Here is a 26,656-nt window from a genome sequence, read left to right as displayed (position 1 = left end):
ACAAGAGGTTTACGAGTGGCAGTAAAAGAGAGAGTGGATACATAAAATACCTATCCAATTTATTTGTGCAATGTGTATTGCGTCTCACATTTTGCTTTTAATGTGAGAGTGAGACGCACTGACATTGGACAGGTAGAAATGAGGTAGAAATACCACCCTTGAGCCTTTTTAAAACAAGATATTATGTGAGGAAAGAGAAGAGATTATATGGGGTCGTAGATTGTATGGGGTCACTCTTCTCTTGCTCTTCTCTTTCCGAACAGCCTCTATTTGCCGTATTGAAAATTCTGCCCTATAATTATTCAAATCGCAAGAAAAAAAACTTTTGACATAAACATACTTAATTTTAGTATTTGACATAACTATAACCTAATATTTTCATAAACTTTAATTTCTATTGAAATATGAATAATAAAAGATATTTTAACATAAAAACGCTCGTAAAGGTTTAAGTGTACATTATAAAATAAAAAATATCGATAAGATAACCGTTCGTTAAGCGTGATAACGGTATTTACGGTGCAACAAGGGTAAATATGGATTTGTTTCCAAATTTACCAATGTATTCGTTATTTCTACTGAATATACCTAGGCCAGGCGTGGCTCACTCCGCGATTTCGTCGCTTTGCTACAGGTAGCTAAAAGTACATCCGTTCCACCTCAATTTTGGGGAAAGCCATAAGCCGCGCGTGGCGCTGTCGCCACCTAGCGGCCATATCTGTGCTGATCGTAAGACGCGTTTTGTTAGAGAGTGAGTCTTCTGTACCTAGTACTATTATTTATTCTGTGCCTAGGTATAATGTTGTCGAAAAAGGCACTATGTCGCGTAGCAACCTACAATCTACTATATGTGGCGATTGGCGGCCATTGCTGAGCGCAGAATGAGCGCGGCACAACACTAGTGACGCTCAGTTCAAGTCAGTTCGCTCGCTCCGCCGCGCCAACGCGCTAGCGTGTGATACCTCGTGCCAAAATGTTACAAACAATTTCGCACAACCAAAACACTCAGTGACATCGTTTAATACTGTTCTTTTAACGAAAACAGTCTTTCAAAGTGCTCTGTGGGATTAAAGTGTCTGTGTTTCAACTTATTCTTTTAACGACTGCACAATGCGAAAGTTTTTCATTAAATTAGTCAGTGTGCACGAAATATTGACGGGAAAATGTTGAAGGGATATTTTGTTTTCGTGTTCGTATTCCAGTGCTTTTCAGCCGGTAAGTTTTTTCAAGTGCATTTTGTCGTCATGTTTTTTTAATCGACTCGCCGACCTCATTATCACGGTCCCATTAAACAAGTTAAAAAAAGTTAAATGACGTTAGCTACACGGATGCTAGGCGTATTTAGCAAGATACCTTCCAATTTATTTAGCAATAAAGTTATAATATGTTATATTCTATTTATTAGGTGTACTGGAATAATAAATATGTTGTTAATATATAATGTATTGACAATAAGAGCAAGCAATAATTAATTAGAGTAAGATCAATATGTGAGCAATAAATTTATTCTTATTCTTCTTATTCTAATTAAGTGTACCAACCTGCTCATAAAATAGTAATATGCAGTTACCTACCTTGTGTTCACTCACCTACTGTGATAAGGTGCTAACTGAAGCATCAAAGGCTACGCATTGAGGTATATAATGGTAGCTATGCGTTCTTTTCTTACTGCCATGTTTCTGCAAAGTTAGCGTGGTCCGAGTTTATATATCGCCAACATTGATGAAATGATGACATTTTAAATGTTCATTAGCTTTAAAGTAGGTATTGACATTTGAACTACTAATAATTAACGTCTAGGGGGCCAATTTTTTTAATGTCTACCGCTCGATTTGGTGTATCAATAATATCTCCACTACTGGGCATTTAAATTCTACTAATAGAATTGAAAACGAGTGGTCAATACCACTAGATTCCACTATCGCTCTTATTTCAAAATTAGCATTCCGCCGTTTTCCAGCGAGTTATGAGTGACGAAATCGAGGATCATTGTTCAAAAATCGCCCCCCTCTAGTTTTCATCCACTTCGTAAAATTTTAATATAAATTAACCTACCAGTTATTGCAGTCCCTAATATAATAATGTTGTCGAAAAAAGGCACTATGTCCCTAACTTCCCTCCCTCCCCCCTAATTCTAATTCTAAACAATAGATTTATCATGAGATTTATCGATATAAAAATGATATTTAGCAAGTAGCGGTAGAAAATAAAATATCTTATTAGTTTCTACTCCGTCAAGTGGACGAAAACTAGCGCAATGACATTAACAACAAGCATGAAAAAATAAAACTTAAAACCCAGTACCTACATAGGATTAATGAATTTTATAGTAATTTCCAAATAAAAAAACGTATTTAACTGATTTGCAAGACCGAAGTGATCCCATAAGTGTTCCGTAAACAAAGTTTTGTACGGAACACTAAAAATGATATTATGTGTAAAGTGTGTAAATCCTAACGATAATAATTACCATGTCCATCTATGCTCGGCCTTCAAAAGTGCGTTTTAAGTAGCAATTACTTTAAATTAGTTTGTTTACAACCATAACCAATAATCGTCGCTCATCGCATTTATTTTATGCCTCTAATGGCATTGAATCTCCTCTCAGGGTGACTGGTCCACAGAGTGACGAAATCTAGCGCTCGAAACTCAAAAATCGGTCTCCACGGGACCTGCTGACTGAATTTGCTCAGGTCCATCAATTCATATTCCAACGAAATATCGATTTTCTATTTTATTTATTTAAACTTTATTGCACAAAAGAAAACTTATCGTACAAAAGGCGGACTTAATGCCAAAAGCATTCTCTACGAGCCAACCTTAAGGCAAAGCGGAGAGATCGGGATTTTGACAGGTCTGGGGTTTAAAATCATGTTGAGATTTTAGATTTTTCTTAATCATAGCTTAAGCTTCATCATCATCATCTCAGCCATAAGACGTCCACTGCTGAACATAGGCCTTGCCCTTGTTATGGGGGGTGAATGCCATAATCGCCACGCTTGGCAGGCAGGCGGGTTGGCGATCGCAGTCGAGTACACCGAATTTGAGGGACGCTGCTGCCCGTCCACCGGTGGTCTTGGACGTAGTTTAAGGACATACCCGGGTCCCTACGACGAAATATAGCTTAAGCTTATCATTAGCTAATGGAAGAAGGGTTTAATTTTAGACAGAAGCGTGGGGTGCACGGGCTCCACGGAGAAGGCGCAAGTGGTCCGCGCCTGAGGGCCTACCGTGAACCACATTCGACGTGTTGCCTGGGATGTCACACTTACGTACGAATTTACTAGTGTGACAGAGAGGCAACACGTCGAACGTGGTTCGCGGTAGGCCCTCTAGCGTTGCTCATACTCGCAGAAAATATTAAAGAGTTTTTTACTACTTCTGTGCTCATACTATATTTCGTTGACCCGCTCACCCGCTCCGTGCACCCGCGCCAGCTAGTCGTAACCCTAATAATATTTTTGTTACCGTTTCAAAACATTTCTTCCAGTATAACATCTCCGTGCGTGACCAACGTTCGCGGCGCTGCTCTAATTGTTCTGTTTTCGTTCGTAAATACGCGTCGGTGTTATTGCCAATGATATCGTTAAATTCATCACCGAATAATTCTCGAGGTCATTCTCGGACTTTCAAAACTGGCTAATACACAAAAATCAAGAGCTTCTTTGTTCCATCCATGTTAAACTTTTTTTTAATATATTGGATACTAAAATGATAGTTCTATTGCCCCAATTTGTCCGTCTCATCAGTCTGATCTGGAAATTCTGGAATGCCAGAGGGCGGCCCAAAAATACGTAGACAAAGATTTTTATTGTGAACTACAGCGACCCGCCCCGAACATACATATTACATCTGTATACATACACACAGATAGACGCGGCGGGGAACTTTGTTTTAAGCAGGCCACTGACGAGAGTGACGAGCCTTCCAAATGGATGCCGTTACAATGAATTCATCCAAATGGACGGCATCCTAATACTAAACATTGTACGTTTTTGACATTCACGGACCGATTTTGGATTGCAGCCACGCTATTTGGACTGTTGGAAGGCTCGTCAGTGGCCACCTTTATAAGGTGTAGTGATATGTACAGCCGCCGTCAGATATATCAGAGCGGCCAAGGTGTTCACAATATCTGAACGCGCACTCTAACGCCTTGACAATAGAGGCGTGTTCAGATATTTGTGAACACCTTGGCTGCTTCGATATATCTGATGGCGACTGTACCTACATATTAAGGTGGCCACTGACGAGCCTTCCAACAGTCCAAATAGCGTGGCTACAATCCAAAATCGGTCCGTGAATGTCAAAAACGTACAATGTTTAATATTAGGATGCCCTCCATTTGGATGAATCCATTGTAACGGCATCCATTTGGAAGGCTCGTCAGTGGCCTGCTTTACACCCGCGAAAACTAATATATGTTATACATGCCCATATTTAGCCTTTACTTACGGGAGTATGTAACGTAGATATTTTTATAAAGAGACGTCCTATATTGTCTATATCCATTGACTATACGTTACTCCTTACATTTTAATGCTGACATAAATACGCCCTTTATTCTCAGTATGGACAGTACTGTACTTACGCCAGTTGTTTCTAGTACAAGGATGTAAGGACAATATATTGGTACAAGACCAGAGCACCTTATAACAGTTATAACCTACTTTATAAGTGAGTCGAGAACGTAAATGAGTTTATTTTATGGCAATTTTAATTGACAGGTAAAGATTACGAATTATATTCCTGCTTAGTAAGTTATCGGTATTACTAGTATTAGTTGATAGATGCTCTTCTGTACTAAGAAAACTTCGTTGGATAGCGTGATGTGACGTACGCGTTTGCGTTAAATGTCATTTTGTATGGGATTTTGAGTTTCCAAAACGTCCCGCTTGGCGCGATATTCAAAATCCCGTACAAAAATGGAAATGGCGCAAACGCGAACGCTCGTCATGCTATTAAATGAAATTTACACTAGGGTTTCTGGCACAATACAACCGTTACCTAGTTTGCGTCGGTAATAACGTCATTTATTGGGTAAATCGAACAACAAACACACCTATACTCTGTATCTTTAGGTATTTAAATAAAAGTAAACAAAATCTACCCTCAAAAGGCCCCGTAAAACAGTTGAGGGTAGATGAAAACATTACATGATCAAATAATGTAGGTTAAAGTCAGGTCGTTCTATGAATTATCCAGGCGGTTTTGTATTTGGTTGGTTAACCAATAAATGTTATGTGGTTATAACTACCGGAAAATGTACAAATTATTTGTTTACTTTTATTTAAATACGTAAAGATACAGACTATAGCAATCGACTGGTTTTGCATTTTGGTTTAAAAAAATGTATTAATTTGCTTAAAGACATTATCCTCATTGGATACTTGGATTTACATTATTTGGTATAAAAACCACATTTTATCCACTTAGCGCATAAAATAGCGTGATAATTACGTAAAGGAAAGTCTTATTTCGTGTTAAATGCATACTTACAGAGATACATGCATCATAACCAGAAAACAATATAAAACAAATTCTATTCAACTGTCATAATTATGCTGTCACATTATTGCTTTCACGATGGTGTGATAATGTGATATTCTAGTTCACTAAATTAATGAAAAGATGCACTGAACTATACTCTGTAATACCTAATAATAGTAATACCTAAAGAAGGTATTTAAAAGATATGTAAACAAACAAACTTGTGTTGTGTACAATAATGTGATCACTACTACTACTACCTACTCCTACTAGAAACAATTTGTACATTTTCGGGTAGTTATAACATTTATTGGTTAACCGACCAAATACAAAACCGCCTGGATCAGTCACTGAATGACCTGAATTTAACCTACATTATTTGATCATGTAATGTTTTCATCTACCCTCAACTGGTTTAAGGAACCGTTTAACGTAGATTTTGTTTACTTTTATTTAAATACCTAAAGATGCAGAGTATAAACTTCGTTTTTTTGGCATTCGAAAAAAGGTAAACAATCTTGACATGTATTTTTATTGAAATTGACGACCGGTCTGGCGATGTATGGAAAACAAGGAAATTGCGATTTTGTCGGTGAAATATTGCGTTTGTGTATATTTTTGCCATACATTTTTTTTAAACGTAAGGAATCCAATTTGCTTAGTACTGCAATGTTAGCTATGGACACTTATGAATAAAACCGGCCAAGTGCGAGTCGGACTCGCGCAAGAAGAGTTCCGTGCCATTACACAATAAACGGCAAAAAAAACACGTTTGTTGTATGGGAGCCCCACTTAAATATTTATTATATTCTGTTTTTAGTATTTGTTGTTACAGCAGCAACAGAAATACATAATCTGTGAAAATTTCAACTGCCTAGCTATCACGGTTCATGAGATATAGCCTGGTGACAGACAGACGGACGTTTGATACTGTGACGCAAGCCAAAACTATATTGTCTATATTTGCTTATGTGCTTGTTCGGGTCTTACCATATTATTATTTTTTATTAATCTGATAATGTTTAATATAGGTATCTTGATTTTCCTTGATCATTACAATAATTATGTGGAACGAATGATAGGGTTTTATTACATAGGTACATGTTATTATTTTTCAGAATTACTGCTTTGATTGGAATAATAATGACTTAGATCGTGTTAAGTTTATTTTATAGGAATAGGTAATTCGCACATGTATCGTAATGTGCTAAACTGTATTAGGACGAAACAGGAGCTGAGTTTTAAATTTTTTAGGTAAATATGTACCCGTCTCGCTAACGGAAGCGGCACTTAAAACTAGTGCGATAAGGACAAGGCGAAAAATCCTGCGTAAAAATCTCAAAAATCGAGGTTTCGTACTCCTCTGTTTCCTCCTCCAAAACTTAACCAATCGTAACAAAATTTGGAAATCTAAATGATTATGAAGTTATCTGTGTCGGACCGTTTTGCTTTTTTGGCTAATTGATATCAGTTTTGAATGCCACGCCTCTCATTGCGCCTTAAAAAACAAAAATATCAAAAAAAGCAAAACGGTCCGACACAAATATTGACAATCTTAATCTGTGTTGAAAAAATCACTGCTCTAGCTTCAAAAACCACGGAGGAAAACGAGGAGTACGTTTGTATGGAGAAATGACCACTCCTGTTGGCTCTTAGGTATGCCCAATGTATGAAAAACTTATCACTTGCTACACCTTATAAAACTTATAAAATTTGTTATAAATATAAACAGTAAAAACATACCTCCCATGTTCATTCAGGTATACATGTATGTAATTGAACACGTCCAATTTGCACTACAGTTCGTCTTTTTTTAGCATTAGAAAGAACTTGCAAGAAGGTAAGCGATCTTGACATGTCTTTTAATTGAAAAACGCCTTTTAAAAATCGAAAACTACTTATTACTTATGAAAGCAGAAGAATATAAATGATCGTATTGGATTCATAATTGTTACATATTTGCCGTAACTTATTTTTAAAATGTCTTTTTCAATTAAAAGACACATCAAGATTGTTTACCTTATTTCTAATGCTAAAAAAAACGAACTATAAAGCCTTACTACGTATTATTCTAGTTTTTAATAAGGCTGGGACGAGTTTTTATGCTCGGACTACAATTACAGTCGTTAATAGCTTAATTGTTTGTTTTTATCGAGCTCATTGTATGTGTAGTGCTCACAGAGATGTAATTGAAGAAAATTGTCTATGACTACACTCTGTATCTTTAGGTATTTAAATAAAAGTAAACAAATAATTTGTACATTTTCGGGTAGTTATAAAATTTATTGGTTAACCAACCAAATACAAAACCACTGGAGCTGTCACTAAACCATTTGAGGGTATATTTTCTTTACTTTTATTTAACTACTTATGGAGCATTCCATGAAATTGTCTACCGTTGTCCCGTACAAACGCGAGGTTTCTGAAGATTTAAAGGTATAAGAGTTTCCTTTTCTATGACAAATGGTCAAAAATATGCACAGACTGAGAAAAAGTCGCAACACAGGAAATACAATGCGTTTGTACGGGACAGCCCGTGGAATGCTCCTTATAGATTAGATACACACTATAGACACGCGTATTCGGGAAACGAGATAATCACAAGATCTAGGGACGATATAGAGATCAGCTAGATTTACAATAGATATCGACTAGATGTGACTTGGATATCTAAGTCATAACTTGTCGAAATCGTTCAAGAGGACCTCCAGAATCGCGGAAACGTCAAATTTGACATATCTAACTTACAAATGACTATATCTTCTCGATATCGTATCTTATTCATCTCTAGATGATCTCTAGTGTTAAAGTTAGAATAGGGCCGAGAGAGTCTGTGCGTAAATAGAAGAGTCGTGGAATGTATATTATAACCCTAATATTATAACTAAGACTCCGCTGTCCGTCTGTCCTTCTGTCACCAGGCTGTAACTCATGTCATGAACCGTGATAGATAGGCAGTTGAAATTTTCACAGATGATGTATTTCTGTGCCGCTATAATAACAAATACTTACTAAAAACAAAACAAAAATATTTAATTGGGGCTCCCATACAACAAACGTGATTTTTATGCCGTTTTTTGCGTAATGGTATGGAATATGGAACCCGTCGTGCGCGAGTCCGACTCGCACTTGGCCGGTTTTTAAAATGCCTTCTCTTTTTGTCACTTTACAAAAACTTGGCACGCCACGAGGAACAAACGGCCAGAATTCGGCACAGTGTCTGCCAAATGTCTAGCTCAGACAATGTATAGCCACTTATCGGGTAGATTCTGTCAAATAATAGGGTATTCTCCTATTAGTCAAATCTGTTTCTTTTAGACCTGTCTGAACGATTTGCTAATATGGAATTTATATGAAACATTACACAATGACGTCGCGGTCAACTCACCTACTTTTTATATTTCTATCCGATTTATTAAATAGTACCTACTTATGTTTAAAAATAACTGCTAGGTGTCTATATTTTTCTAACAATTAACTATCTATTGATTTATTTCATACAAGGTGTGAAATAATTTATTATAAATACAGTCAAATACTCTATTGACCGTAGCGTTAGCGAAGGCCTCCGTTTTAACGTGCGCTATTTGCTTCCGTTGCTGGCTTTTGTATGTCCGGATGTTTTCCTCGTAATTCTTAACCGATTCTAGTGAAATTTTGTGACCAGATTCTATGAAAACAGTTTTTTTTTGTCAACCCAGTTTTAGTTTTTTAGGGTTCCGTACCCAAAGGGTAAAACGGGACCCTATTACTAAGACTTCGCTGTCCGTCCGTCCGTCCGTCCGTCCGTCCGTCTGTCACCAGGCTGTATCTCACGAACCGTGATAGCTAGACAGTTGAAATTTTCACAGATGATGTATTTCTGTTGCCGCTATAACAACAAATACTAAAAACAGAATAAAATAAAGATTTAAATGGGGCTCCCATACAACAAACGTGATTTTTGACCAAAGTTAAGCAACGTCGGGAGGGGTCAGTACTTGGATGGGTGACCGTTTTTTTTTTGCTTTTTTTTTTTTTTTTGCATTATGGTACGGAACCCTTCGTGCGCGAGTCCGACTCGCACTTGCCCGGTTTTTTTTTTAATTGCGGATTTTGGTATAAAGGTCAGGCCAGTCAGAGACGCTGTTGGCGCTTAAGATCGTCGTGAGTTCACTGTGATGACGAACAATTTTTCACTGGTCGATGGCCATTATGGCTCCTCTATACGATGGGCCAACGCCGGCCACTCCAAGGGACGCATTTATGCGTTAGAGGGAGCAATTGATATTGCTATCTCATTCTACCGCATGGCTGCGTCCCTTAGAGTGGCCGGCGTTGGCCCATCGTGTAGAGGAGCCTTTAGGGCAGAAAGGTTCTCGAATGGTGACCACGTACCGTTAGGTACAGCGTGGGTAGACCCCTTACAAGGTGATGACCTGGTAAAGGTCGCCGGAGTCCGCTGGATGCGGATAGCGCAAGACCGGTCATTGTGGCTCGCTTTGGGGGAGGCCTACGTCCAGCAGTGGACGTGCTCTGGCTGATATGATGATGATGACATTTTCTAAGCTTAACACGAGGTCTACTCACAGAGCCACTTAGGCCCACTTGCACCATTCCACTGACCCGGGGTTAACCGGTTAATCCTTGCGTTACCATGGTTACCAGTACAATCTGACACCGGGTTGACGGTTAAACCGCTTAACCCCGGGTTAGTGGGATGGTGCAAGTGGGCATAAGTAACATTGTAGAAATTGTCGGTTGGTCGGTCAGTTGACGACCGAAAGCCTTTACGTAACAATTTAAAAACAGTTCCACTTTAAGATCATTAACATATCAAATGTCGCGACCTCTTCAACGAGACCTGAGTGCAACTGTAGGACAATTCACACTTGATCAGTGCTCATGCGGTTTCAAGGCCAGTTCTATTAAAACCATCAAGTAATATTAGAGCTAGATACTATAGTCCTCCTCATCGTTTTCTAATACTTTTAGTCACTAGTCCCACCGCGAGCTAGTAAGCTATGAGCTATCAGCTATAAACACGAACAAAAGATAAGCACTCCCGTGTAAATAAAAGAGACACGGCGATATTTATAGTTACTCGCCCAGCGGTGAGCTATAAATATCGCCGTGTCTCTTTTATTTACACGGGAGTGCTTATCTTTTGTTCGTGTTTATAGCCGATAGCTCATAGCTTACTAGCTTGCGGTGGGACCAGTGCCATAGAGCTGTTGGACTACCCCAGGTACTTATGTGATCGATGCGGCAAGAAATGCCGATCGGCCATGGGTCTATCTATAGCACAGAATAAATAATAGTACTAGTTAGGTACAGAAGACTCACTCTCTAACAAAACGCGTCTGTTACGATCAGCACAGATATGGCCGCTAGGTGGCGACAGCGCCACGCGCGGCTTGGCAAACCCCAAAATTGGGGCCGAACGGATGTACTTTTAGCTACCTGTAGCAAAGCGACGAAATCGCGGAGTGAGACACGCCTGTCTATAGTAGAGTCGCTTTACAGTCATCGCAGTCGATGTAGGCTGCAGACTACCTCCTCAAAGTACCTTCTTTAGTCGCTGCAACTATCATCTGCAAAGATGCTGTGGCCAATGATGAATGTTCCTAAATATGCACTATCAACATCTGCATGAGGCAACACGTCGAACGTGGTTCGCGTTAGACCCTTAGTTTTTCATGGCATTTGACCATAATTAGTATAATATAATTACCTATAAGTAACATGTAATAATTGTACTAAGTGGCACCTTTTACTGTAAAAATTGTACTAAGTGGCAATTTTTAAGTTAGCCCCCATTAATGGTCTAGATTTAAAAATTACACGACCCGGGCCTCATCGCCTCTTCAAATTCTTCCAAATCTATATATATAAATGCAAGTGTCCTGACTGACTGACTGACTGACTGACTGACTGATTCATCAACGCAGAGCCGAAACTACAAAAGCCAGAGAGTTGAAATTTGCACACCAGATTGCATTTATAAAATGTACAAGAGATAAGAAGCGATTTTGAGAAATTCAACCCCTAAGGGGGTTAAAAAGGGGATGAAAGTTTGTATGGGGTTAAAGTTTTCTTTTAAGCTAGGAATTTGAAACTTCGTTAAAAGATATATTATTAAAGTACAAGAAAACTAATTTCAGCGTTTTTGAAAATTCAATCCCTAAGGTGATGAAAAAGGGGTTGAAAGTTTGTATGGATATCAAACATTTTTTCGAGTGTGGGACTTGAATCTTTGTATTTAGGGATATTATTAGAAGACAGGAAAAGTAATTTCAGCGTTTTGTAAAATTCATCCCCTAACAGGGTTAAAAAGGGGTTGAAAGTTTGAATCCATTACAAATGGTTTTGAAACTTTTTAGAAAGGCATAATAGCCGATTACAAAGAAAAGTGATTGCAACGTTTTTGGAATTTCAACCCCTAAGGGGGTTAAAAAGGGGATGGAAGTTCGTCTGCGGGTGCAAATTTTATTTTAAGCAAGGAACTTGAAACTTTGTAAAAACGTTTGAAATAAAAATACAAGAAAACTAATTTCAGCGTTTTTGAAAATTCATCCCCTAAAGTGGTGAAAAAAGGGTTGAAAGTTTGTATGGATATCAAACATTTTTTCGAGCGCGGGACTTGAATCTTTGTATTTGGGGATACTATTAGAAGACAATAAAAGTAATTTCAGCGTTTTTTAAAATTCATCCCCTAACAGGGTTAATGGGTTTCAAAGCTTAAATCCATTACAAATGCTTTGAAAATTCTTAGAAAGGCATAATAGCCGATTACAAAAAAAAAGTAATTGCAACGTTCTTGGAAATTCAACCCCTGAGGGGGTTAAAAAGGGGATGAAAGTTCGTCTTGGGGTGTAAATTTAATTTTAAGCTAGGAACTTTAACTTTTTGGAAAAAAGGTAATAAATTAAAAAACATGAAAACTAATTCAAGCATTTTTGAAAATCATCCCCCAAGGTGGTGAGAAAGGGGTTGAAAGTTTGTATCAGGTATTTTGTGAGTGCGGAATGCGGAACTTGAATCTTTGTATAAAGGCATAGGTACCTATTATGAGAATACAAGAAAAGTAATTTCAGCAACCAACATCAAAATCCACTTGACTTAAAACTTCATACAACTTGCTAAAAAAGAAAAGTACTTAATTTCAACATTGCTTGGATATGAAAATTATAGGTACTAAAGATGTAAAATGTTGAAGATAAGATTCCACGCGGACGAAGTCGCGGGCAACAGCTATTCTGCATAAAAATAAATAAAATACAACAAGATGATGTTATAATTAGGTGGGCATTCATAGTTAACATCTTAGTGAGCTCTATAAAGGGTTAAGTAGTTAATGTAACTCCATCTAGTTGTAAGTAGAATAGTATTACATGACCATAGCTAACTTTAAAATCAGTTCCCGTGAGACTGTTCTCAGCACAGTTAGTTACAAACATAAACTTTCTCACACCGACAGCCTTGTGCCCTCAACTTAAGGTTCAATTTCGTGTAGCTTGCGTGCAAGGTGGATAGGCTAGGTAACGGTTTGACGACATACATTGGAAAGAAACAGAAACCTCAAAGAAACAGGATAGGACAATGAGGTTGGTTTCCATTTGTGGTTTTTATCGGTCGGGCCTAGTTGATGTATTACATCGTTAGTGGGTTGGGGTGACGGTGGAAATGAAACGGATGTGTCACATTGGTAGGGTTTTCAAAAAACAATATATCTCCTGTACTTTTACCAGTTTACTCACTTTGTAGTATGTACGTTAGTAGTAGGTATGAAAAAAAAAATGAAGTAGTCATTAAATAGTTCCTGCCCACGACTTCAAAATGCAAGATAATGGATTGATGAAATTTTACTATTTTAAATTGATTATGTACATAACAAGTTGGGAAATCCTTCTTGCAACACATATTTGAACGATAAAATCTAGACCAGTAGTTCAGGGCCTACCGCGAAAAACGAAAATCTAAATTTCGAATCTGCCGGAATATATTGTCAGAGAGGCACGTAAAGAACTTTTGAATTTCTATTTTCGCAGTAGAACCTCGGAACTGAACAAATATATATATTTTTTACATCAAAGAACAGGTTATTTGTGTACCTAATTGTACGTATACTCGTATTGCCGTGTTAGTATACACGGTACAGTCAAGTGTAAAAATATGGGTGCATAAAACTTACTCAAAAATATGTGCCATAGTTCTTAAATCGCTGACATAAGAGCTATGGGAAAAAATTTTGAGTATGATGTTGTGCACCCATATTTTGTTCACTTGACTGTGCATACTAACAGTGTACATCGAGAAAAACATTCGTGACATTCCACGACGAAAGGTACCTTATGGCGGTCGGCGCTTACGCCATTATCAGCGACCGCCATAAGGATCGTCACATTTTAACCTCCTGAGACCCAGAAGCAATTGTTTTGTTTTTGAAACTGGAACCCTTAGTTACTGAATAAAAGTTCAAAATAGATTTTGTAATATGTCCAAAAAATTGTACGCAGGGACTTAAGAGGTTAAACACCAACCGTCTATTCAACATTGCATTTCGACTTCACGTGCCCCAACACTCGCAATTCCGTATTTTTTCCGCAAATCCGAACAAACCAAAACGTTCGGCCATTGTTGCTCTGTGGCAATGACACTGACATTCAGCCGTCGCAAGGTCGGTTTTTTGTCGACGTCGGCCGTCGTCGCGGCTGTGGGTGTTGCTAGTGTTAGGTACATTCAGTTACGCAAAAAATTGTGTAATGAATGTGTAACATTGTGTTGGGTTTGTTGTGGACGACCGTCAATCCCCTCCCCCCTTTTTCTCTTTGGATATTGACATCATGGAAAATATTTTTGTAATTTCCCTTCGGTTGCTATTTATCGTTATTTCGATTATTAAAAGAGTTATTAGCGCAAAACATATTCACCACAAATTTAAATCTCCATATGATAATAATTTAACGAAAGGGCATAGCAGTAAGACCAATAATTGAAGAAATACGAAGGTTTTCCTTAATTTTTACCACCATAACATTTTAAGTGGGGCTTAATATTTTTTAAGTCAGGCGGAATCTTTAGATGCAAAGAATAAAATCTGGTTTAGAACTTTAGGCCTGAAATAATAATAGGTACACAGAATAACTAATAGTACTTACTACCGTCTAATACTCACTTCAAATGTTTTAGTGTAGAGTTTCACAAACATAATATTGGGAATGAAACCCGTGAACCTGAAAATAGGCTTTAGATTTTATAACGACTTCAACGCAGACGAGCGGAGGCTAGTCGCATTTACTCGTACATTCGATGTATATCGGAGCGGCCAACGCGCTCACAAATACCGGAACACGCCTCTACTGTCAACTCGTCCAGATATTTTTGAGCGCCTCGGCCGTTACGATATATCTGATGGCGATTGTACGACGTAATGGCTAAGGTAATATACAAAATCAACATACGTCCGAACATGCAAATAGACTGAGCTAAGATGCCTTTGATATGCTAAGCATGTTTGTTTTGACGTTCCTCTTAACGATCGGACCATTTCCGTCGAACCGCCATATTGTAAATTATGGCTTGTAGTTTGTGACAGTACTGAGACCCTGGGTAAGTGGAATACCTCTTCTACTCAGTATCTTTTGGTATTTACATAAAAGAAAACAAATAATTTGTACATTTTCGGGTAGTTATAACATTTATTGGCTAACCAACCAAATACAAAACCGCCTGGATCTGTCACTGGTCACTAAACGACCTGACTTTAACCTGTCTACATTATTTGATAATGTAAAGTTTTCATCTAACCTCAACTGACTTAAGGAGCCATTTGAGGGTAGATTTTGTATACTTTTATTTAAATACCTAAAGATACAGACAGAGTGTGACAAATTGACTCGTCTCTCGATGTCCCACTTATCCAGGTTTGACTGTATTTTTCGTCAACCCGCTCATCCGCTCTGTGCAACCGCGCCAGCTAGCAGACTCCCAAACGCGGAAAAGCAAGTCGTTACTTCGTTAGTGAACTTTTCCACGCAGACTGGATGAAATCCACAAGAATGTTGTTTACGAATTACTGTTGGTTTTATTTACAGCGAAAAAACAAAATTCGGCTCTCAGAAAAAATAAAAACAGAGTGAAAGCGTTTTCACATTGTCCGATCCGATATTGGACGTTGGATAACCCTTGGAGAAAGACGGCTGCTAGAGAGTGCCCTATAGCATCTACTCCTATTATTTTCGCACTAACGCGTTTTTGAACAATAAACATTTATTAAATTAATAATTATATGTAATTAAAAGTATACATAAATATAACAAAAAAGTCGAAAAGTGCTCGAGTGGAGACCGCGGACTAGCAAGCGCAGCGTAGGACGTCCACCCACAAGATGGACAGACGACCTTGTTAAGTTCGCCGGAAGACGCTGGATGCGGGTCGCTTCCAACCGGCACGTATGGAGATCCAAGGGGGAGGCCTATGTTAAGCAGTGGACATCTTATGGCTGAGATGATGATGATGATGATGACCTAAATATAAAAGTCTTTATTTTTCTTTTTTATGGTTGATCAGACAATGTAAAAACGCTTTGTCTCTGAACATTTTCGAGCTGATGAACTGAATAACGTTGCGGAAAGTCAAAATTTATTAGTTCCGAGATTTCAGAAAAACATTCAAACAAATAATACGCAGTAAAGCTAAATAAAACCGTTTAAAAATAAAACACTACACCTTATAAAACAAAGTCTGTCTGTTTGTATGTTCGTGATAAAGTAAAAAAGTACTGAAAGGATTTTCATGTGGTTTCCACCTATCAATAGAGTGATTCTTGAGGTTTAGGTGTATTTGTGAAGGTGTACAAATGTAACCTGTGCGAAGCCGGGTCGCTAGTAACAATACATTGTTGAGCCGATGAACTGAATAATGTTACGGGTAGTCAATCGCCAACGTAGTCATTAGCAGCAACCGGCGAGTAATTAGACAGACAGACGTATCTGCCAGCTGCTTATAGTCCGCCTTTCGCGCCAATTCTATTAATAATGCTTGTTGGTAAACAGATGCTGGTGGACGTTCACGGTCACGCGCGGAGAAAGCACTTTTGAAGACAGAACATACATTAAACGTCTAAAAATATGAATGGAATAAAAACCAAATGACGCGCAATGGCAATATATTGTAGAATGACAACATATTTCTGGTTGTACATGAGGATTTTCTGTATTTGGATTACGGACACGAGATTGGTATACAACTCAATGGTGTAGCTCAAGGAGTAGCATTTTACAAGCATACTTTAATCATCATCGCTTCAACCATCGCAGTCTAAAAGCGTACAGCGGTTTATGTCAAAGATGCAACTGTAAATTATGTAAATACCTTCTATTTATATTGCTTCTTCGGGACAAATTGTCTGATTACAATATTATTAATTATGCTAATTAGGTATATAAGCATAGTTTACGAACTTATTAATAACAACAAGACATACAAGTATGCAAACTACAGTCGGACCGAGCTAGATCTACATGGTATTTCCAATGACAGAGTAGGTATGCAAAGGCATCATAAATGTCACATTTCTTTAAAAATAACTGTTTATAACGACATTTTGACACTTTGTTCTGTCAAATAAAAGTCGGTGCTGAGTTAGCTTAGACGAAGATACCTGTTTGTGCTTTTTAGGGTTCCGTACCCAAAGGGTAAAACGGGACCCTATTACTAAGACTTCGCTGTCCGTCCGTCCGTCCGTCTGTCACCAGGCTGTATCTCACAAACCGTGATAGCTAGACAGTTGAAATTTTCACAGATGATGTATTTCTGTTGCCGCTATAACAACAAATACTAAAAACAGAATAAAATAAAGATTTAAATGGGGCTCCCATACAACAAACGTGATTTTTGACCAAAGTTAAGCAACGTCGGGAGTGGTCAGTACTTGGATGGGTGACCGTTTTTTTTTGCTTTTTTTGTTTTTTTTTTTTTGCATTATGGTACGGAACCCTAAGTGCGCGAGTCCGACTCGCACTTGCCCGGTTTTTTTTTTTTGCTCGTTAATGTTGTTTAAAGTGTAATATTAATAGCTTATTATGAACTAACGTGTAAATGAGCAGCTAATATAGAATTAATCATGAAATGAAATGAATTTAACCATTCTTTAAGCGGCAATCCATCGTGGCTATTTGTAAGGTCCAGCAATCACCTTACTAAAAGCAACGACCGAACAACATTATGCTCTACGAGTAGGTATTGTTGACATTGGTGAAATCATCATTTATTTTACAGCAGCCATATTTAAAAGTAGAAGAATATATCTTAGAAGTGACTACTTCAAAAATATCAAATAGTAACACAATCATACACCAAATCCGTGTCCGTCCGAGCGTTAAACGTGTTTATATTTAGTACTTGTTATATATCATTAGCGACTCCGTAACGTATGGTGTTGTGATCGGTGTTCATGCAAAACATTACTTCGATGAAATCATGACACCATATAAAATACCATTCAAGCCCGATAGAATGACTATAATCTAGTAACAACAGGCTTAGTCAGTAAGGTCATTTAGCATGCACTTTAGTCTCAGGCGATGCCGCTTGGCACGATTGTTCCTCAGGTCAAACAAAGTTGATTTGGCTCGGTAGCCAGGAGATTGTACCATGCAGAGCCCCCAAAAAGGGGGGTGAAAGAGTCGGCTCCCCAGGTCCAATCTATGCTATATTTCTTCCTAGTCTTAACAACTAGGGCAAGTTATATATCATTTTCGTATAAATTAGGGACGAGGAATTCATTTTTGAAATAAGTATTATGCCTTTCCATACAAAAAAAAATATTTTTGTACAAAACCTAAAAATGTTATGTAATTTTTTGTGACAATTTTGGATGTTACAATCATAGTGTGGCGATTTGCACTAAATAATAAATTGGACGATGTAGCCCTTGTATTCTTTATTCTGGAAAATATCACTTTATAGTAGGCATTCATACATTTTTTTGTGATAAAAAAAAAATTTATAGCGCGTGGCGGTAACGATTTCCATACAAATGAAACTACGCCCAAAGTCAAAGATTAAAAATGTTTACTAAAACATTGAATTTGACATTTTAAAAGTTTAAATATAATGTTTTAATAATTTTTCTATGCGTTTTTGCCCTTTTTTGGTACAAATTTGTTGTTTTTATTTTTCTTCTATACAAACTTTCTCCCCCCCATTTCCCCCCTTAAGGGTAGATATTTCTAAATTTGTTTTTATAACTTACTTATACCTTTTGTAATTAATCGATGTTCAAACTTTCAGGTTAAAATGTTCAGTAGTTTAGGATCTACATGTGTTTGAGCTAAAGACCTTTTATTTCACGATATCCCATACATTATAATATCTAACAAAACTCTGCTTACTTCCAGACAACATACAATCTAAACCCCTGAAGATATAAAGCTGAAATTTTCAACATCAATTAAATGCGACAGGTTTAAGTTTAAGATAAAATAAAATTTTATAAAGTCAACGCTTAAGGGGGGGAAATAGGGGGGAGAAAGTTTGTAAGGAAGAAAAATAATAACAACAAATTTGTACCAAAAAAGGGCAAAAACGCATGGAAAAATTATTATAACATTATATTTAAACTTTTAAAATGTCAAATTCAGTGTTTTAGTAAACATTTTTAATCTTTGACTTTGGGCGTAGTTTCATTTGTATGGAAATCGTTACCGCCACGCGCTATAAATTATTTTTTTATTACAAAAAAATGTATGAATGCTTACTATAAAGTGATATTTTCCAGATTAAAGAATACATGGCTACATCGTCCAATTTTTTATTTAGTGCAAATCGCCACACTGTGATTGTAACATCCAAAATTATCACAAAAAATTACATAACATTTTCATTTTTTGTACGAAAATCATTTTTTTGTATGGAAAGGTATAATAAGTATTTCAAAAATGAATCCCTCGTCCCTAAGTTACACGAAAATGATATATAACTTGCCCTAGTTGCTAAGACTAGGAAGGAATATAGCATAGATTGGACCTGGGGAGCCGACCCTTCCCCCCTCCCCTTTCTTGGGGGGTCTGCATGGTACGATCTCCTGGCTACCGGGCCAGATCAACTTTGTTTGACCTAAGGAATAATCGTGCCAAGCGGCATCGCCTGAGACTAAAGTGCATGCACTTCCATACATTTGTGTTCCTTACTGACCCTACTAGGCTTAGTTAAGTGACTATAGAAAACGTTTGTCGAAACTGAAATGAATAACTTTGAAATGAAATGATAGCAACTTAAGTAGGTGCATAAAATTGTAAAACATGAGCGCTGTCTCGCCAACAAACTGCATTCTAAGTAGTTTTGCGAGTAACTTTAAAATTGATTATGTATTTGTGCCTTTGATAAATAAATAAAAAAGTATGGAAATGATGATTTGCGTTTCCGTCATATCTGTCATATCGATACACGTTTATGTTTATCAATCAATTATAGTCATATAGAGTAAGACCCTATGTGTATACTCTCTTTCTTCTCTATTATTCTTTTTTGGAACTAAAATAAAAGGAAGTGCAAGTCTATAATCAGCTGGTTTAGAGCAGAAGGTAAACAGATTTCGTAAATAGTTTTAAAAGCAAAATCCAAAATTCAGATTTTAGATTGAAAACAGTCTATATGTACAATTATATTATTAACGTTTTTGTAGAAACTTTTTTGTTTATAGCAAAGTTATTTGCGGATGGTTGATCCTACAATAGTCGTTTAAGATAACTTACAAGTAATAGTAATAACCCAAAAATATATCTAGGTTGATTTAAATATCAAAATGTAAAAAAAATTGTTTATTTAAAAAAATAATAGATTACAATTTCTTTAAACCTAATTACTTATAATCTTTAATGTTTGATTTAATATGTAGAAGTAGAAGAAAGTAAATTTCAGCAGTAACTGTTTTATGTTTGTGAATGGTTAGCCCCACTAAAATTATGAAGTAAAAAAGTAGAAGTCTAAAAATATCTCTATGTTGATTTAGATTAATCAGGCTATATATAAAAGCATTAACGTTTCTCCAATATGGCCGAACCCTTAAACGGTGCGTAATCACTTAGCACACAGTTTATGCAATGCTAAAAATAGACCCCGCTCCTTAACTGGCTTGGAATGCTGCAATGGTTTTTGTAGGACCAAGATGACCGCTGGCCTCAATGCGTCCTATAGGAGAGTTTGTTCACCTTATGATTGCGGCTAGCGATCGACGTATGCTAAATAAAACAGTTGTTTTTATGGCTCTTATGTTGGTACTTACTACTTTTTCCGTTTGGTATGTTTGATAAGTGAAATGCAAGAGGTAACCTTTCATTTCACTTAGTTGATAATAAAGTAGTGGGGTCATTCGAGATCCCTGAGGAACTCCGAATGAAAATTATAAAACCTTCGACGGAAAATACTTTTAAGCAAATAATTCCTAGTCATTTTTGCAAATATGTTTCGTAAATTTCAAAAACAACGCATGTAGCTTGAGCTTGTTGTTTACAAGATCGAATGGCATAATCAATGTACGAGTATTGTGACTCGGCAACGCTACTGTATATGTGATTTTCCAGCAGGTCCTTAATGCACATAGAGCACCCTTTATGCATGAAACGCCACATGTGTTGTGTTCCACAAAAAACGCACAGTAACACCCGTTTCCCGTAACACCCAATTAAATTAGCTGTTCAATTTGCAGGCTTCAGCTCAAGCCTCCTGTGCGGAGGCACGAATGAGCTGAGCCTCGGCAACGGGGCCGGCGCGGGCGCCGCCATTGCGCTGGCGCTGGTGCGGCCGCCGGCGGCGCGCGGGCCCTGCTCGCTGCGGCTGCTCGCGCCCGACGCGGCTGCGTTCACTGCGAGACTTATTGATGTTAAGGTAAGATTACCGCTAAAAGCTTTCCAAAATGCTAACACTGACTCAGATTGCAATAAAATGTGCATGTCTCCAAAAAAAAATCAATGTGCACAGGTTAAATGTGATTAGTATTCAATGCAAATAGCTACATTTGCTTTGCACCTCAACAAAGAAATCGAATATTGATATTCAAGCACGACAAGCATGACGCCTCTCTTGCAGAAAAATACAGTAGTTATTTATTTACGACTCGAATTATGTGAACAAAAACATGGCTGTTGTTGTAGTGAAAAGTGGACAGCCTTGTGCATCGATATTACAACGTCAGTTGCATCCGTGGTGCACACGATTTCACCGGTGCATGCATTTGCGTTCGCTTGTAAGGTTGGTGCATACAATGTGTACTTATATGTATTGGACACTCTAGCTTAACCCTTTAAAGGGCACACTTAGATATTATAACATCACCTTTTTGTATTTTCTACTGTAGAATTTTAAAGACTTAGACGCGATGAGGCTTTAATCATGTATTTTTTTAGATATATTCTGAACCGTTAAAGTGTTCATTTCCTCGCTAAGAGTTTTTGCCTCGAAGATACGATTAGAGCACGCAAAAAATATATCATCAAACTACACTTACCATATCGCATATCAAAGACCTGATTAGTCTTGCTGAAGGCGTCAAGTATATTTAGGAAAAGTAGAGGTCCTAGAATGTCCCTGAGGAACTCCCAACGGATCAGAGTTAAGCGTTTGAGTAAGTCGTAGTCAGCAAACCTTCGTTTGCTATCAGGCTTACTGGCGAAGTCATTGCGAATGCAATAAATGCAATAATTATAATTTAATGAAATAATGTTACCTAGTTATAACTAATTCGGCAAAGCGATTTTCTTAAATATGTGTATGCACTGTCTGCCATGCGAGTATTTTTCTCCGTTTTGTTGTAACAACAGCAACAACCAGTTACATACTTTCTAGACAAGAAGTTTTTGTCTGCTATACGAGTACACATGTACACAGGCAATCGTTGATGCAAGCAGTAACAAGAACATTGGCCTCTTTTTTGCAGGAAAGTCACCTATGCTAGCTTAAAATTATGTCGAACTAGTCAATCACTAGGTGGCCGACATTAGTAAGATTTAAGGCTTCATCACACAGGCGGGTTTTCTGGCGGGGAGTGAGCTTTTTATATGTAAAACCTTTAGGTAGGTATATACACTGGTACAGTCGCCGTCAGATTGAAGTCCCCTTCTCTGACAGAAACCCATATGTATTTATTGGAATCACTAGGCTTTCCGTAAATGGGATAGTATTGGCAAACCAAACTGATGACCGGAGTTTTATTACTATCTCTTTCACTCTTTCTGCGACATTGATAGTGCGATCGAGGAGATTAGAAGGTCGGCAGTTTGTATGGTAATATATATGGGACAAAGACAAAAGTACTCAGAATTTTCCAGGCGTCATTCTGGCCAAAATTAAACGAGCATTAAACACTAACGATTTAACCAATTAGATACGTTCGCATGTGATTGTTATTATGATGAAACGTTTAAATTGCAATGCGATTGTCATTTGTCAGGTTTGTCTAGTTTGTAATGACTACTGTGACGGGAATTATTAAGTAATTAGTGAAACTGGTATATTATCTTGCGTACCTAGGTGATTTAGAGAGCCCGGTGTGGTAAAATAACGTTCGGAAATTAACTATAGGTAATTATTGTACATTGTGCAACGTAAGTGAGGGGTATGTGAAATTTTGGAGAAGAGGTCCTTATTCCCGACAGCCCCAGGCTGGAGAATAGATACACCGCGTTGCTCCACTACAAGGTAGAGCCGTCATTAGTTGGTAGTTATACACGGTAGTTGTAGGACTACCGTCTATAACTACCAACGAATGTCGTAGGACTACCGTCTATAACTACCAACGAATGTCGGTAGGGGCAGGCGTAGGCCTGCCACAGTCCTGTCATCTCTCCAGTACCCCTAGTGTAAATTAATTTCATTCGTAAGCTTGACGTGACATACGCGTTTGCGTTAAGTGTCATTTTGTATGGACTTTTGAGTTTGCAAACCGTCCCGCTTCGCGCGCTGGTCCAAATCCAATACAAAAATAGACATAACGCAAACGCTCGTCACGCTATCTAATGAAATTTACACTACGTTCTGGTTCCCTAGGACCAAATCGCATGCGTAAACGCATTTCCTAAACATTAAAAAACCGGACAAGTGAGAGTCGGACTCGCCCACCGAGGGTTTCGTACTTTTTATAGTACTTATTTGTTCTTATAGCGGCAACAGAAGTACATCAATTGTGAAAATTTTCTACTGTCTAGCTATCACGGTTCATGAGATACAGCTTAGTGACCAACAGACGGACGGACAGACGGACAGCGAATTAAGTCTTAATAATAGGGTCCCTTTTTTACCCTTTGGGTACGAAACCCTAAAAAGCCCCTCTTGCAATTCTTCTCTGATATTTTTAAAATTATTTTCCAATGCATAAAAACACGGCTGCTGTAAATGATGTTACTTTATCGAAAGTTAAACAAATCTTTAAAAAATCGTATTACAATAAAATTACACGCAGTAAAAAGTCGGAAAATGGGTCCTTCGCCCACGCACAACTATTTCCTCCGTCAGATCATTGCTCTCTTACATAAAATGACGTGACAAACCGTCACGAGACGTTTTCCTCGTTTATAAATAGATACCAAATTAAATTTAGATATAACTATCTTAATGTCAAGTGCAGCCAGGAAAACCACAAAATTGTTATACGAAGCACATCTTGATGACCGTTAGAGGAAGGTTGAAGTAACTTGGTGTGTATTCCATTCATTATAAGGACGTTTTTCCTTTGAATGATTGTCAGAATAAAAGAGAGTATGTTCTTAGTAAATCGTAGGAGATACGACCTTTTCATTCTCGGTTAGGAAACAGTTAAATCACGTTGAGTAGATACGAGATTGACGCGTGATCTAATTAACTGATCACGTTTGTAATTTCTTTTGAGGTTAGCTTTTATTGGGACTGCAATTTTTTTTATTATTAGCATTGCTTTGGATTTACTATAGGGTAAAGGCACCAGTAGTCAGCCTTATAACGACTTTTTTAAGTTTGAACGTTCGGCATTTCTACAGGATTACTCGGATAATTAAACAAATGACATAGTTAGATCAATTGTTTATCATAATTTTAAAACAAAATATTTAAAAAAATAATAATCCTCTTTATAATATCTCTAATTCAGTTTAAACAAAAAGTGGCACTTTTCTCCAGTAGTCAGCCTCCAAAATCCAGTAAGCAGCCTCTGTGTACCCAGTACTCAGCCTTTATAATATTCATAATGATTTGATCAAAATCACTTATATTAACCAACAATATGATTATCATTATTATTATTTGATTATCATTTTTTTTTATTAGTACATACAATTCTTATGACACGAAATTTGTTAGTTATGTACTTAACTAAAAAAGTTGTCAAGCGGACCCCAGACTCCCATGAGTCGTGGCATAAATGCCGGGATAACGCGAGGAAGAAGAAGGTAAAAAATAATGAAACGATTCTATGCAGATCTAATTATCATTAATAAACGAAGTCTTATACCTACCAGGAAAAAGCAAAATGATAGTTATGTATAGTTAACGTCATAAATATGTATACACTTTTGAACCTTATTTCAAACAGATAGGGTTTAAAAATGTGGACTTATTTTTGGCGGCGACGTACCAAGCAACGTCAATGGCTGAGTATTGGATCCGCGAAGTGAAGTGAAGAAGTTCCAGTGGTCAGCCGCATTATAACGTAATTTCAAATGCGGCTGACTACTGGATTGTACTTAAAATTGACTAGGGCGTGCCTAACTAAATTTGAAAATGTAAATTTAACGGTCCTAACGGTCGCATTGGTTCGAAAATAATAAAATAAACGAATAACCCAAAGGTCAGCCGTGGGGGGCTGAACACTGGGTTTTTTGGAAAAAAGTGTTATCCAGTGGCCAGCCCCCTCAATTTATAAGTGAAATATTGATATTTTCATCAAAACATAATCCAATTTAATAGATAAATTAATAATCAAACCAATCATTAACAAAAATAATAACTTATAACATTAAAACATAGTTTTTCTTGCCTGTTAAGAGAACACCACGTGCAGAAAAAAATATGGCGGACATGACACTTTTGCACTCTTCGACAAACAGCACCTGTATGAACGAGTATATTTCTTCCCCCCGTTCCCTCACCGCACCTGTCGTGTGACGTATTAACCAATAAGGAATCAAAGCTCCTATTTGAGTAATCGCGATTTGTTTAAACGAATATACCAGATATTTATGACCAATAAACGACTCAAAAGGCTGACCACTGGTCCCTGGCTGGCCACTGGTGCTGTTACCCTACAGGGTGGCTAAAACGTAAGTGCATTCCCGTTGCCAATGGGGTTTTGGGATTAGGTATATTGAGCAACTTTTACTGTGGGACCAACCTCGAACTCGCTAAAACAATTTGGCTGTTTCATACATTTTGGCTGGTCTGTTTTCTGTCAAATTCTGTGGTCAAAAATCCTGACACTCGCCAAGTCCCCCCGCAATCCTGACGAGGAACCAAAAATCCCGACATGTCTGGGGAAATCCTGACGTAAAGCTACTTTTATATGTGGTGACCACGGGCTCTTCGTAAGCGCTATTCCGGGTGTGGCCTGTAACACGAGCAAATAATTAAAACAGATTGTACTCCTCAAACGGTGACACTTTTTTTCAACAACTTTTAAAAATTATGAAGTACATATTTAGACTCCCTATTTTTCATACAAAATAAATATTATCTTCAATGGACGCCATCGCGACGCCATATCATTGTGATTGACGTTGCTTGTCACTCCTTAAACATAACAAAATTCGCAATACATTGCGTCTTAGAATAAACTTTAAAGTGTATTAAAAATCAAACAACAAGTTATTTTTCAAAGTCGCTGAACAAATGTTGGTCAGTATGAAGAGTACAGCCTACAGTTTAATTTTTTGCTCATATTACAGGCCACACCCGGTATAATGCGGTGTCTATGTCTGGACTACAACTTTTTATATGGCTTTTTTTTATAAATAGCCTATATTGTGTCCCACTGCTGGGAAAAGGCCTGGGTATCTTCCGCCACCCGTCACTGCTTTGTGCATGTTCCCGCCACAAAATAAGTCCAGGCGGCGTAGCACGGTCGCGTTTTTATCCCTTATCACCATGCCTGTCACGTTCTAACAAGTATGTTAGTGCGAAAGGGACGCGCATAGTGATAGTCGATAAAAATGGAACCGTG

At 37.6% G+C, this 26,656-nt stretch overlaps 1 protein-coding gene across 1 annotated transcript in view; it reads left to right on the top strand.

The window, feature by feature from the left end:
* Positions 1 to 922: 922 nt before the first annotated feature.
* LOC134678439 (uncharacterized) overlaps positions 923 to 26,656 on the top strand; it is an 81,586-nt gene continuing 55,852 nt past the window's right edge. Inside the window, exons 1-2 of the mRNA XM_063537016.1 lie at positions 923 to 1,215; positions 21,182 to 21,360. Coding sequence (XP_063393086.1) covers positions 1,164 to 1,215; positions 21,182 to 21,360 — 231 coding nt within the window. The 5' untranslated portion in view covers positions 923 to 1,163. The remainder of the gene's footprint in view (positions 1,216 to 21,181; positions 21,361 to 26,656) is intronic.

The sequence above is a fragment of the Cydia fagiglandana genome, chromosome Z (assembly GCF_963556715.1).
Source record: "Cydia fagiglandana chromosome Z, ilCydFagi1.1, whole genome shotgun sequence".
NCBI classification, from domain to species: domain Eukaryota; kingdom Metazoa; phylum Arthropoda; class Insecta; order Lepidoptera; family Tortricidae; genus Cydia; species Cydia fagiglandana.
The sequence above is the reverse complement of the archived record's forward strand: the minus strand, read 5'-3'. Positions and strand labels throughout refer to the sequence as shown.